A 14,642-nucleotide genomic window follows, 5' to 3' on the forward strand; every position below is an offset into this window, starting at 1 on the left:
TAGTCAACTAGTTTTTATATTAAGGACTATGGATAGTATTTAGTAAGGCGGGTGATATATCTAATTCATTTATCAGCTGAAGGTATCTGTTTGTGAGAAATGATAAAGTTAAGAGAGAGGCATTAATTTTGTTTTGTTTTGTTTTGCTTTGTTTTTGTTTTTGTTTTTGTTTTTGTTTTTGTTTTTGTTTTTGTTTTTTTTAATTTTCTGGGTAAAGAAATAGCAGTTCAGCATTTGCCTTTGCTGAGTTAAGCGAACGCCAACTTCGTTAGTGAATGTTGCATATTGAGTGTGATGATTCATGGATTTGATGCTGAGCATCTTCTCTAGGGTTGAACGCATTCATAGCTTATGACAAGCTATAGTTATCTTAAAAGTTGTTCCTTTTCCATTGTCCTTAGGTCTAGTATTAACGACCGTTGGAAACACATAATTCGTCTTGTCACATGTCTAATTATGTTGAAACGGTGAGTCTGCTGATTATCATGATGACTAGTCAACGTTGTCTTTGTGTCTTGTAATTCAATTTACATTAGGTCATTGGAAAATTTGCTTCTCTCTATTTATATTTAATTTCCTTTAAGGAGTCTTGGTGATGTATATACGCCGCTTTCCTTGAATGCATCTTGTAAATATGTTGAAACTTAATGTTATGTCATATTCTGGCTTTAAGATGCTTCATATTCTTGAAGATGGAATTTTTGGAGCAATGATGAAGGTAAGCTTGTGTTATTCAATTTCTTTGTGATGATGCCCGTGCTGGTTTTAATGTTTAATGGCTACGTGTTAACTATCCTTGCACTTTTGATGGTGAGAAGGTCAGTTTGGTTAATGATGGACCAGTTACAATGCAGCTTGATTCACAAACTCCAAAGTGAGTTCAATCTTGGTTAAAAACGATTGCATTTGGGATTATGAAAATAACGATTCCATTGACAATTCCTTCACATTCAGGAAATCTACTGATGCACCAGAATCTTGATGCAGCGGTTGTCCTGCTTTGATGAAAAAGGTATGAAGTTTGACCTTTGGACTATGAAGGCAGAAATTGGATCCGTTTTGAAAAGCTAATATTTCTTCCTGATTGCAAAGAAGAGCATTACTTTCTTACTTTTCCCTGGTAGCTCTCCTGATTTTGGCTATACCATCTTCTGGCATTAGTATGGAGTCGTCTTCCAATGATGCTGTATTGTGCACACATAGAAATCCGAAGACTCTGCTAAGAAATCTGCTTGTAGCTGTGTCTTTTACTTATTCCTGAACAACAGAAGAATACATTGGTTGAAGTTCTGATTAGAACTTCAACTATAGATAAATCATCATTGACAAACTTTTTATTTGTTGTTCCCTTTTACATGGGAATATATAATTGTAAGTCCAGGGTTTTGCCTGATCACTGCCTTTTGACTTATTATATTCCTATTTTAGATGATGTTCCGACATCCAAGCTTCCCAAAATGCTAAGTAACTATTGTTCCTCTGTTACGTTAGTGATATTTCAAACCTCGGCAAACATCGGGACTGAGTCCGAAAATGAGAGGAGGCTCTCCTTTTCATACGGCTTCACAAAAGCTAGCTGCAGAATAGATGTGAAACTTATAAGGTGGTCTGGGTTACAGAGGATGTAATAGAATAGAAAGAAAAATAGAATTGGAAAAAGTAATTTTGTGGATGAAAAGTATTCTGTATCTCTCAAGGAAAAAAATAATCTTATTTCTTATGCAGAAGAAAAGAGTTGCTTCTATACTCTTATCTCAAACATCCTCTTAGAAAAGCTTGAACGTTGACATGGACAGAGGGTGCAATGTTTATACCGATGCAAACAACTGCACCTATAGCTATACAGGGATTTCCTTTTTTTTTTGGGTGACAAAGAGGACTTAAGTTTTGAAAGAAAAATATAAAATAAGTACTTTGCGTGGCCTCTCTATGCCTCCAGTATCTTCCTATAGTAGCTGATGAAGGTCCTTAGTCGGTGTAGTTCATGTATAGTGCCCAATATCTTGCTTGATTCCCCATTTGGCTCACCAATTAGTACACTCGTCAGCCCCTTTATAGGTATGCTTAAAGGTAAGCCGCAAGTCTCAGTCTCTGCCAGCTTCGCAGAGACTCAATTTCTCTTTATAGGCATGGCCGCCCTTCAGCTGTGTGGCTCCATTTGTAGTCAGCTTAACCCAATGATTCTATGGTTTGATCTAGCTAATCAGAATCAGCTTTCTCTTGTCCAGTCATTCCTCTATAGTCTCTGTTTCTATCCTCAAGCTCTCAATTATACTTAAGTGTCCCATCCTCTTGTCTTGACTATCGTTGAGGATAATTCCCAAAGGCATCATGATGAAGAAAAGTAACTTGATCTTCAACTGGCAGTCTAGTATTAGCTTACTTCCCTCGGTGTCTAATGAATCTCAAAATTTATCTTATTGGAGATAGGGTAGTATTTTGATTAAAAATAATTCTCATGAACCCCAAAACTATTATTGAGTCTAATTGTATTGTGTTTCCTAGCACCTAAGTCCCAGATTACTCTATCAAAATTGTTCGTGTTAATCCAAGTTATTTTATATTGTGGTGGTGTTTCTTCTCCTTCCTTCTTTTTTCTCCTTTTGTTTGCAATACTCCAATCCCTCATCAATCATATACGGTTTTTGGACTAAAATTCCTGCGTATGGCGAAATAAATCCCTAACAACAGTGTAAACATGCACAACTCAACAAATGACATGCAAATTCTCTTATTCCGTCAATAGAAAGTACATATTTTTCTTATAATCTTTATATGATACAGTCAAACCACTTCCATGAGGATATAACCCAATAATTACAGGCCATATAATATTAAGCAGCAAGAAGAGAGGGGGAAAGAAATGGAAGTTAATGTCGTTGTTGGAGGCGTTGGAGGATGAAATCAACGGTGGATTGAGCAGCCAAGAAGATGTAGTGATAGGCCTTATCTGTGGGGTGTATAGAATCCCAGAACACATACTTTGAAGCATCAGGACACGCCGGCGATTTGTCGTTACACAAAAATGATGTCTCAACGTAACCACTCCCACAACACCCATTATTTACCTCATCAAAACCTGTTCATGTTCCCCAACAAAAACACAAAATCAATGACATGTTTATAAAACTATATTTGTGTTGGTTAGTGGTGTTGTAAACAGAATTTGAGAAATGAATTATATTATTCATAATTTAAATATTTGTAAATAAATTAATATACTTGTCAGTCATAAATGTAGGAGTTAATTAAGATGTTTGTTTTGGGCATAAATGTGAATGTTTATTTGGATTGTCTTTTGTAATTCCAAACGCCAATTTGATTCTAAAAATTATATTTGGATTGGCATTGGAGCCAAATAATTCTTTTTCTAAAATCCACATTACATCTAAAAGGCAATTTCTTGGACCTTTTGGGGTTTCAACACTATTCTAATTGACTTTTATTCTAAATTCAGTTTGTAAAATGTAATTAAAATAAAAGTTACTTTTACAAATGTTAATCCAAATAAGCTTTAAGTTTCAATCTCCTTTATGTTTCACATTTTATTTTTCGCTAAATTAACTCTACTGATTGCAGATATCATACTCAATAAAGGTAGTTTTCAGAAAGGGTTAATTTAGGAAAATCCATATATATATATATTTATAAATAATCAACTTAACTAATTGTTTTAATTTATATGGATCATTTAGCCTATACATTTTATGACAATAGTTTAGGAAGTGATGGAGTAATATGCTCCGCACACAATAATGTGAAAAAGCAAAGAGCCAATGGAGTACTAACCATATTTATGAGGAGCTTGGATCATATCAGCCAAAGGGCCATAAATGTCAACGTAGTAGAAATGAGCACCAGAATTAGAGAAACGTTGTTGCATTATTTGCAATTCATGTTGAAGCATTTGGTTGTAATCTCTTGCAATTAAGGAATACTTATCAATGCAGCCTCTTTCCCCACCAAAGCTGTTCATAGTTATCATAATTGGTAAGCATCCCATTGGAGGAAGCCCTACCACTGCAATTTCCCTAGCACCCTCTACCAACAAATCCTGCATTATATCATCATTATCACTTAATACAAAATATATAAAACAGATCCTAATAATGTTTATTAATTATAATGCTACTATCACCTCCGGTTCTTAATATAAGAGCTAGATAACTAATTTGGAGAGGTTAAGAAAATTAGTTAAGTTGGTTACTTGTAACAAATATATGCTAACTTGCCTAAACTATCCTTTCCAATTATGTGTATGGAAATTATCCTTTAAAAGAAACCTTTTATAATCAATAGAAATATTTTAGGGAAAAAAATTATAAATTTGAGATACAAAATTAATTAATATTTAGGATTAAATCCAATATTTAATTAACTCTTATATTAAAAGCTGGAAGTAGTACTATTTATCTTGAAATTTCATGCAATACATGCAGTTATCTAACTTAACTAATTGTTTTAATTTATATAAGTTATATATCTAAATTCTATGTTAGGAATTGAAGGGAGTTAACTCAGCTAAGGGAATTCACTAAGTAGTTTTGTATGTGTGTAGAGGGATGAAGATATTAAAAAAAAAAACGGAAAAAATTGCTGAAACATTACTTCGTGGAAAATGATTTGTCCAAAGGTGTCTTAGGGACCATGTCCGTGCTTGCAAATCATCTTCAACAGGTGCAAACTCGATATTTCGTGACTATGTACAATATATTTTCAGCTATATGCATGTATACACACACACATATAGTTAAACACACACACCCATATATATAGTTAAAAATAGGTTGGAGACTGTTGAAGGAAAAAGTTGCACCAACCAAAGATAAATTGCACAAGAGTCCTTAAACAACTTTTAGCCACCTTTAGGCGGTACTTTTTCACAATTTTCCATGTAAACTAAGTTGCAATACTTATGATGTGGGGGTAGTGAGCCAGAAATATCCTGATTTTTTTTTTTGGTACTGAAAAAATATCCTGTGTGAACTAAGGAAAGCAAATTGCCAACATTAATGGGTGGGTGTGGTAGGGTCTTCCATGAGCCTTACTTTACAGTCCATACCGAAAATAACAATACATATATATATGTATGTATTATGTTGGCCGCTTCCTATATTGTGGCCTGCCATTGAACTATCTTCGTCTACAATATTTATTTATTTATTTATTGCATATTGTTTTTCTTATTAGGTGTCTCAAATAATCTTATTAGAATTCATTATGGTTATATATGAGAAGCATTCTATAATATGTTTCCTTCGAAAGAGTTACAATACCTTGATTTGGTTTTTCTTATTATGATTTCGTTTATTTTTGTTATTTTTTCTCTATAGTTTAAAATTTTAGAATCAACTCTTTGATATTTATGTTTTTTCTATCTCGTCATTATTAATTGGGTTTTGAATATGTATTACGCATATTTATATAACTTATCATGTATATTTTTAAATACTTTGAACTAAGGTGGTTTATGATAATAAAAATGACATCACAAAATAAAATTAACTTGCATACATGATAAATGTGACAAAAATATAACAAATTATGGTGACTAAATTAATAATTATTTAGACCACAAAGAATTAATTATAAATTTTTTAATTATTAATGCTAAATTCAAAATTAATTAGAAGGATTAAATGTAGAGTGAAGTCAAAATGAAACACAGAAGGTACATATCACAAGAATTCGATTCTTTTTGGGTAAACTCGTACCACAGAGGCTTCACATGATCCGTCCCTCTCACACATGAATCTTGTTACATCTTTTATTCTTTTTTCCCGCTCCTAACCCGTTTCCTCGGCCACTTTGAAAGAATCTTCTTCAATCACATCATAATACCTACCTCTAGTACTTAATATAAGATTTTGTTTTAATTTTGTTTTGATTTTAAATATAAGATTTTAATCTATTTTATCTCTTATATTTATTTTTTTAAGATAATTCTTCTAATAATAGTAGTTCTAACTAATAAATTTGATTAACAATGATATTTTAAGAAAAATAACACATATTTATTATAAATAACGAACTTAACTTACTCCTCTGGTCCTATTTATAGGGCAGAAAGAGAAGGTTTTTTTTGGTCCTATTTATAAGTCACTTCATTAACTTTTCAGTGTAAATGTACTATTTTGTCCTTCATTTATTATAGTGTAAGTAGTTATCTTTTTTGAAAGGAGTATATATTAAATAGGGGTAAAGTTGAAAAGTTGCTATATTTTAATGGAGAGTTAATGCAATTTAAGGTTTTCCTTGGTCTGTGTGAAACATATTGGAAGTGCCTTATAAATAGGACCAGAGGAGTATTTCTTTAATCTACTTAAATTAATCAACTAACTTTTATATTTAAAACTGGAGGTATGGCGTGGAGTTAATATTTTGTGATCGGACATTTTTTTTAAACTTGTATTTAGAGACTAAGTAAAGTGCTGTAGTGTGGGCCTATTAGAGGCATTGGCCCTCAAAAGGGGGCCCATTTTTATGAGCTTCACATCAAGAGAAGCGCCGCAAGCGTAGTGTGATATTTATGAGTTAAGAAACTCTTCCTTCTAAAGTCTTAGTCTTTCGGCACTCTCTTTGAGATTGTCTTCATAACATGTTTATGTATATGTATATGAATATGACATGCACACGCATGTGGGGGTGTATTGGACAAACCTGTAGGAGGCTTTTGAGTTGTTGAACCAAGAATTGCTGGTAGGTGAAGACACTGAAGCTTTTGCTTCGAAATGGGACCAAAAAATAATTAACGACGAAGTCATTTGTTGCTGCACTGACCAGAAATGCTGACTTCTGAATGTGAGTTTCTGTTCTTTCTCTTCCAACCTCATTCTCTAATCTCTTTTTGTACTCTCTGAAATATTGCAGCTGCTTTGGCATTGAGATTACATTCTGAAATAATTAACCAGAAAACAAAGTTATTTGCACATGCCATCACTTTCATGCGAGTTCAAATGAGTCCAGTGCTTATTAATTAAGGTTAGAACGCTTCATAGCTCAAAGAACTTTTACAAATATACTTATAAATCATCCATTAATAATGCCTATTATTCATTGGTATTGCTAAGGACTATGAAAGATAATTAGTATCTCTCTCTCTCTCTCTCGTCCTAAATACAAAAATGAGTATAAGGGGTTGTTTTAACTGTAAATATAATACCTCAAACCCACTTTGTCTCTTAAATTTATAATTTTGTTCTAAATGTTTCATAATAATTGTTCATATTAAAGGGGATTTTTCAATTTCTAATGTAAATGATTAAAATAAGTATTTTAAGGAAACTACTTAACTACATATTTTTTTAATCATAAAGAGCTAAATTAATATTTTTAATATCTACAAATTAGTGATTTAACTCAAATAGGATATTTAGGATAGGAGGTTTAGTGGCTTATTTGAAACGTGTTTCTGTATATACAATGAGTGAGTTCATTGTACAGTTGGCGAATTTACTTCAAATGGAGCCCAAACTCATTTCCGTGAACCACTTATGATAAATGTTTCAAAGATGTCAGGAGGAGAGAGGGGGAGAGAGAGAGAGGGAAAATATACAGAGAGAGCTGGTGTGAGAGGGTCGAAGCCAGAACCAGCAGAAGCAAAACTAACTCCACTCATGAGCTCCTCCATATCAAGCTTTGACTCCAAGTAAGGTGGCACAAACTCTATCTTCACATCTGCATAAGAAGCTGCACAAACAACAAACATCCTCAATTACATCAACCTCAATTCCAAACCACACAACTCACGCAGACAACATAATTTATCTCTCACTCTCAGACACAGTCACTCTCTCTCTGTTTCTCTCTCTCCCTCTCTATATATATAAAGAACTTAACAAAGAATCATATAAGATCGTATGTTTGAATCTTGCAGATAAAAAGTAATATCACACAGAGAGAGATTCACTCTCATTTCAGGCATTCCTTGAATTCAATTAGTCAGTAGTACCATGTATCACACACACCCACACATAGAGAGAGAAAGGGGAAGAGAGAGAGAGAGGGGCATAAAAATGGTAATGTAATGAAAACTTGCATACCAATATAATCAGTGGCGAGCTTGCCGTTGGTGAATCTTCCAGAGGGAACATGGTTGGGCAGATCTCTTCCATAAGGAGGGAAATTGCTCTTTAAAGGAGTGTTGATGTTGTTGTTGTTTCCTGGGTCTACTGTGGAATCTCCAAATACGTAAAGAGCTAAGCCTGACACATTTTTTCTTGAAGAAGAAGACCCAACTGATTTTACCACCAAACATAGTTGCAGACAAGCAATGAAACATTTCATAGGAAGAGAAACCGAAACATGCGTATCTTCATAAGTTCTCATGTTTTTTTCTCTCATTATGTTTTCCTCAGGAACTGCTAAACAGCTATGTTGCTACTCAAGTTTTCTGGGCTTGGCATCTTTATATGTGTCTCTGTGTGTGTGTGTGTGGCTAGTTATTGCCATATGAGTCTTGTGAATGCACTGTGGACTTTATTCATCTCAAGCGAAGTTTTGCACATTAATATCACAATAAAGTATCGACTTTAATTTGGCCTCTGCCATCGCCTCCGCCTCTCTTTATTGTTTGGGCTTGGCATTTCCACTGTTTCCCCACCTTAATCAATTCTTTGGCGGAACCCTTGTTTACAAAAATAATAATAATAATAATAAAGTGTGTACAATACAAAAAAAGAAAAGGCCAATTTGTGATGAAGAATTTATCCATCAATAATTTGTGGCAAATTCATAGAGTTGAACTGATAAAATTTGTAGGATTATATTAATCAAAAACCGTAATCATGTGCGAACGCACGACTATTTTTTAAGTCCAATGCAATTTTCTTTTAGATTTTTTTCCATCTTTCTCCACACATTTCATTATTAGGTTCTGTTCAATTTTTTTCTTATTTATTTAATGCTACTCTTAGTTATTAATATAAAACCTAGTTCATAATTCAAATTGAATTACAAACAACTACTAACTAGATCTTATATTAAGAATATGAGTTAGTATATCTATTTCACCAAAGCTTGACTGTTAGAAAAAATATATTTTCAGAAAGATTTTAAATTATTATATCTCTTGTATATAAAGAAAAGAAAGCTGTAGAGATTAGAGATTAATTAAATGACTCATGTTTTAACTTTTTTCTTTTATACGTTAATAAAATTATTGCATCCAAGTTGACAATTAAAATTGTAACCACACATTCAAAATACTTTCAAAATAAATAATATTAAATAATATTGAACTCTCTAATTATTTTTCGGTTGTAGAACCCTCTAAACTTTCATGATTCGAAATAAGTATGAATGTACTCACTCCTATCTTTTAGGTTTTAAATGAGCAAAGGTTTTATTGCAAGCTTTGAAGTTCACGAATCTAGATTTTCTGCATTCAATAAATATAGGTATGAAATAATGAGAATAACAATTCGCTGGGTGAGAATTTTTCTAAAATCTCATTCAAGTCCCTCATTAATAACATTATTTTTTGGCCAATTAATTAACATAGCATTCTTTTAGTTTTAGACCAGCTGCATCAATAATTAAATGCTCTAAAAATAGAACACTTCAAGAACTTCAGGAAAACAATGCTTCAGCATTATTTTTTATGTTTGGCCTAAAAGAACATTATTTTTTAATTTTTAAGGGACATTAGGATGATAGATAAATAATAAGGCGCATACTAAATTTGGTTCAATATTTTTTTTTCTATAGTTATTTGGGTCAACTTTCCAATTAGGACCAAATTATTACTTGTGATGGATATGATTTTATCGGCCCATTTCAAATATGAATTTGGGTTAAACCAAAGATTTTCTAAGTGGCGATAAATTCTACAAGTACCTCGGTATTGTTAGTTAAAACAATTTGAAAACATCATAGATAAAGACCGTGAAATTAGAAAAATTATAAATTAGGACTCATGATAATATTAGTATGGATTCTGACAACAATAATATGAGTTTTGACAATAATTTTTGTAAACTAGTCCCTGTGCATAATTTTTCTATCCACAGTTTTTTTTTTACAATTTTTCCAAAAAACATTTTGGCGGCAGTATTGTTAGTGAATACTATTTCAGGTGTTTAAAATAAGAGTTAGTTTGAATTTTAATTTAGTCTTAAATATAAGACCCTAATTTATTTCATATGTTATCTTTATTTATTTTTTTAAAGTAATTCTTGTAATAGTTGCACATGTTAAAAGTTCTATCAAATAATAGTTTTAACTAATACACGTAATTAACAAAAGTATTTTAGAGAACGCAATACCTATTTATTATAATTAACTAACTTAATAATTTTTTTTAATTTACTCAAATTGGTTAACTAATTTTTATATTAAAAACTGAAGGTAGTATTTAACAAGGTGGGTGATGTATCTAATTCATATCACCCTGGTCGCTTGTGATTTTCTCTCGCGTGTCAAGAAATGTATCAAATTAATAAAAAATTTTACACTTGTCCATATTAAAGAAAGGATATTGAAAAAAAAAATGATGAATATTTTCTTTCACATATATTTTTTTTGTATTTAACAGGGGTAAAATTGAAAAAAAAAACTTTATAAGTGATTTATATTTATAACCAAAATTTTCTCCTACAAGTAATTTATATATAGGACCAGAGTGGTTGTATGAATAAAAATAGAGAAAATTTCATTAAATATGATGAATATTTTCTTTCACATATATTTTTTTTTGTATTTAACAGGGGTAAAATTGAAAAAAAAATACTTTATAAGTGATTTATATTTATAACCAAAATTTTCTCCTACAAGTAATTTATATATAGGACCAGAGTGGTTGTATGAATAAAAATAGAGAAAATTTCATTTAAGGATCACAGGTGAGAATTTATATCATTCAACTCCCAAAACATTCTGACATATCATTGCAGGACCAAGAGATCAAACTGAAATTAAAATTAACAGTAAGATTACAATAATACCCCTCACTTTTTTAAAAAAAAAAAATTAATGGTCGTCGGAGTCCGGCCACCGGTGTTCAAGTAGCTGCCTCTGGAGGTTGAACCTCCGGTGGCCATTACTGTAGCTTTGGTGGCTGGAATTTTTTTTTAAAAACAAGGTGACCAAGGAAATGTTTGGACCCCTAACCCCTTGGCACACCAAGAGTGATGTAACTACCAAGCCAAGCAAGCCCTTCAATCATATGATGCAAATAATATATATATATATATATATATATATAACAAAACAAATGCAAGTATCCAAGTATAAGTGAACAAATGAAATTCGACAGTTTATAAATGAAATTCAACAATTTATAACAAACAGTTAGCAATTTACAAATAACATAATGGAATTCACAACCCTAAATGTAAATATTTAAGTACAAATGAGCAAGTAAAATTTGAAGATTTACAACAAAAGTTTATGAATTTACAATCCAAATTTGGTTATTCACAAGAAACACAAAAGAATTTATAACCCAAAATTAAGTGTTTGAGTGTAAATGAACAAATGAAATTCAGCAATTTGCAACAAAAATTTGCCAATTTACAAATAACATAATAGAATTCATAATTCCAAATACAAATGTTTAAGTATAAATGAACTAGTGAAATTTGAAGATTTACAAAAAAAAAAGTTTATGAATTTACAAGTAAAATTAGACAATTTACAAGTGAAATTCAGTATTTACAACGAAAATTTTATTTGCTTATTTACACTTAAACACTTGTATTTGGCATTGTGAACCTCGTTATGTTATTTGTAAATTGCCAAATTTTTGTTGTAAATCACTAAATTCCACTTGTAAATTGTCGAATTTCGCTTGTTCAGTTATACTCAAATATTTTGGGTTGTGAATTCTCTTATATTTCTTGTGAATAGTCACATTTAGGTTGTAAATCTATAAACTTTTATTGTAAATCTTCAAATTTCAATTGTTCATTTACATTTAAACACTCGCATTTGGGAGTTATGAATTCTATTATGTTATTTGTGAATTGCCAAATTTTTGTTGTAAATTGCTGAATTTCACTTGTAAATTGTCGAATTTCACATGTTCACTTACACTCAAATACTTACATTTTGGGTTATGAATTATCTTATGTTTCTTGTGAATAGCCAAATTTGGATTGTAAATCCATAAACTTTTGTTGTAAATCTTCAAATTTTACTTACTCATTTGCACTTAAACACTTGCATTTGGGGTTGTGAATTCCATTATGTTATTTGTAAATTGTCAAATTTTTATTGGAAATTATTGAATTTTACTTGTAAACTGTCGAATTTCACTTGTTTACTTATACTTAGACCTTGCGTTTGTTTTGTTATATATATTTTTATTTGTGTCATATAATTGAATGGTTTGCTTGACTTAGTGGTTACATCACTTTTGGTGTGCCAAAGGATTATGGGTTTAAACCTTCCCTTGGCCACCTTATTTTAAATAAAAAATTTCGGCTACCGGAGGTCCAACCTATTGGCGCCGGTGGGCAGACTCCGGCGACCATTAATATTTATTTTTTAAAAAAATAAAAGTGAAGGGCATTATTGTAATCTTACTCTTAATTTTGAATTTTAGTTTGGTCCCTTAATCCTGCAGTGATATTTCAAAATATTTTAGGGGTTGACTAATATAAATTCTTACCTATGGTACTTAAGTGAAATTTTCCCATAAAAATAATAAAACAAAATCACTATGTGGTGCCAAGTAAGAAACAATTATTAAAAAGTCCCATGATAATTTAATGATGTGTTGCAGTACAAAAGATATCAACAAGGTTAATGTTCATCTGTAATTACAACTTTTTTATGATTATATTTTTTTTCACAACTTTATAGCGATTATCCTAAGTAATAACTTTCTTACATAAGTTGGGTAGCATGCGTTGGAAACAACTAAAACTCATATGTGACGGACAATTATATTTTTGGGAATATATTAAGATTACTATTTGTCTCATGAGAAATAGCTTGAGTGAAAGAAAATAAGCACATAGGATAATCAATAAAATGAGGCTAATCAATAATTAATGAAAACAAAAGGGAAAGTTGATACTAAAAATTTTATAGGGAAAACTCGGGATAAATTTCTTATTGAAAAATTAATTGATAAAAAGATTTTAAAAATTTCGTGCAACTTAACTTCTTTTATATACATAATCCCTCTCGAGTTGTGTGACATCCTATCTTTGTGCAATTAAACTTTTCTCATGTAGAAGTCATTTTTCTTATATTTAAATTAAATAAACAAATATCTATTTTTGTGTAACTTAACTTTTTTTGTATGTAATTTATTTTCTTTTGCGCAATCTATCATCCCTAATGACTATTTATCAATTTTTTTTATTGAGAGATTTATCCTTAATTTTTTTTCAATTTTAAATAGGCTATTAGTCTCTCGTAAGTAAGAATAAACATCCCCTAAAAAATTCTGATATATACAAGGCTGGAACTAATAACAAACAATAAGAAATTTTTGTCTTGATACATGATTAAAAAAAAAAGCTAAAAACCATTCAAATTAAATTCTTTAAACTAAAACTTTCTTCGTAAGAACAAAAATTTAGCTGCCACCCCTTCCAATTTGGCTACTTAGCCAGATTTATTAGATTCTTGAAACGAATCATTCACCTAATCAAGATAATATCAACGATAGAATGCATGAATAATAGCTCTGTCAAGTCCAAACCGTGGAGTTAAAGCGTTCACTTACAATAACAATTTCTTTCGTCTCAAGATTGAACCTCCCTTTCTTTGTTGAAATTAATATGTGTGTGTGTATGTAAGCCTTTTTTTTGGGCCAAAAATATATAGAATAATTACAATTAAGTTCTAAAAAAAATAATTACTAAAAAATCTTAATAATTACTTAAACAGTTTGTAATATCAAATACCAAAATAAAAAATAATAACTTTTAACCTGTTATTGAAACTTATTAATAGTTGTTTTTTTCATTAACACTTCATTGTAATTCTCTCAAAATATTAGAGGCTAAGCCTAACTAACGTAGCATTTGAATTTTTTTAAAATTAATTGGAGAAACCTATCGAAAATTGGGATGCATTTAAAGGGAAAAAACTTTTTATCATTTGTCATCGTCACCTTAATGAGCATCAAGTAGGCTTCTAGATTGACAACTGACACACGAAATCTATGATTCTTTGGTTAGCTAATTAATACTACTGCATCAAGCAATTAATATTAGAATAATTATAGGAATTTTCGTAATTTACAGGGGTAGTTCGCATAACTTCACGCCTTATTTAATATAGTCAGTCTTTCTGGTTTGTCCTTTTCTGTTGCCTGGCTTGTAAAAGCTTATCAAAGTACCGGCAGTACTGCCAAAATAGTGTTGGGACATGAATATGATGCTTTTTTTTTCGGGATAAAAATCAAATAATAATTTTATAGTATATAAATAAATGTGTTGAACAATTTATTTAGATTTATAAAAAAAATATTTTTAAAAGACACTTTTCCTAATATCCAAACAGTTTAGTTTTACTTAGATTATTAGTAAGAGAAAAAAAATTGGTTGAAAGTTATAGATGTGTAAAAATTGTATGTACTACTCTTTTTCATAATATAAGAAGTCTTTTAGAAAAAATTTTTAGCACAAAATATAAGAGGTTGATGAAGTAATTAATAATAGTTTTTCATTTTTACTCTTTATTAC

At 30.7% G+C, this 14,642-nt stretch overlaps 1 protein-coding gene across 1 annotated transcript; it reads right to left on the bottom strand.

Moving 5' to 3' along the window:
• Positions 1-2,870: 2,870 nt before the first annotated feature.
• On the bottom strand, positions 2,871-8,406 carry LOC114724357 (GDSL esterase/lipase At5g45960-like). The gene is made up of 5 exons (XM_028910696.1): positions 8,043-8,406; positions 7,556-7,689; positions 6,661-6,894; positions 3,790-4,054; positions 2,871-3,079 (listed from the first exon to the last, which is right to left on the bottom strand). Exons 1-5 carry the CDS (start codon positions 8,341-8,343, stop codon positions 2,871-2,873), a joined length of 1,143 nt encoding a protein of 380 aa, XP_028766529.1. The 5' UTR covers positions 8,344-8,406.
• Between the last annotated feature and the right edge of the window lie 6,236 nt (positions 8,407-14,642).

The sequence above is a fragment of the Neltuma alba genome, unplaced genomic scaffold (assembly GCF_004799145.2).
Source record: "Neltuma alba isolate B1F8T4 unplaced genomic scaffold, ASM479914v2 tig00012185_pilon, whole genome shotgun sequence".
Classification (NCBI taxonomy): domain Eukaryota; kingdom Viridiplantae; phylum Streptophyta; class Magnoliopsida; order Fabales; family Fabaceae; genus Neltuma; species Neltuma alba.

Bases quoted from the DNA above. Each gene is read 5' to 3' on its own strand.
- LOC114724357 (XM_028910696.1), bottom strand. From the start codon at position 8,343: ATGAGAGAAAAAAACATGAGAACTTATGAAGATACGCATGTTTCGGTT. The intron at 7,690-8,042 runs GTATGCAAGTTT...TTGTTTGTGCAG, and splicing joins GCTCGCCACTGATTATATTG to CTTCTTATGCAGATGTGAAG. The intron at 3,080-3,789 runs GTTAGTACTCCA...GAACATGAACAG, and splicing joins CCAAGCTCCTCATAAATATG to GTTTTGATGAGGTAAATAAT.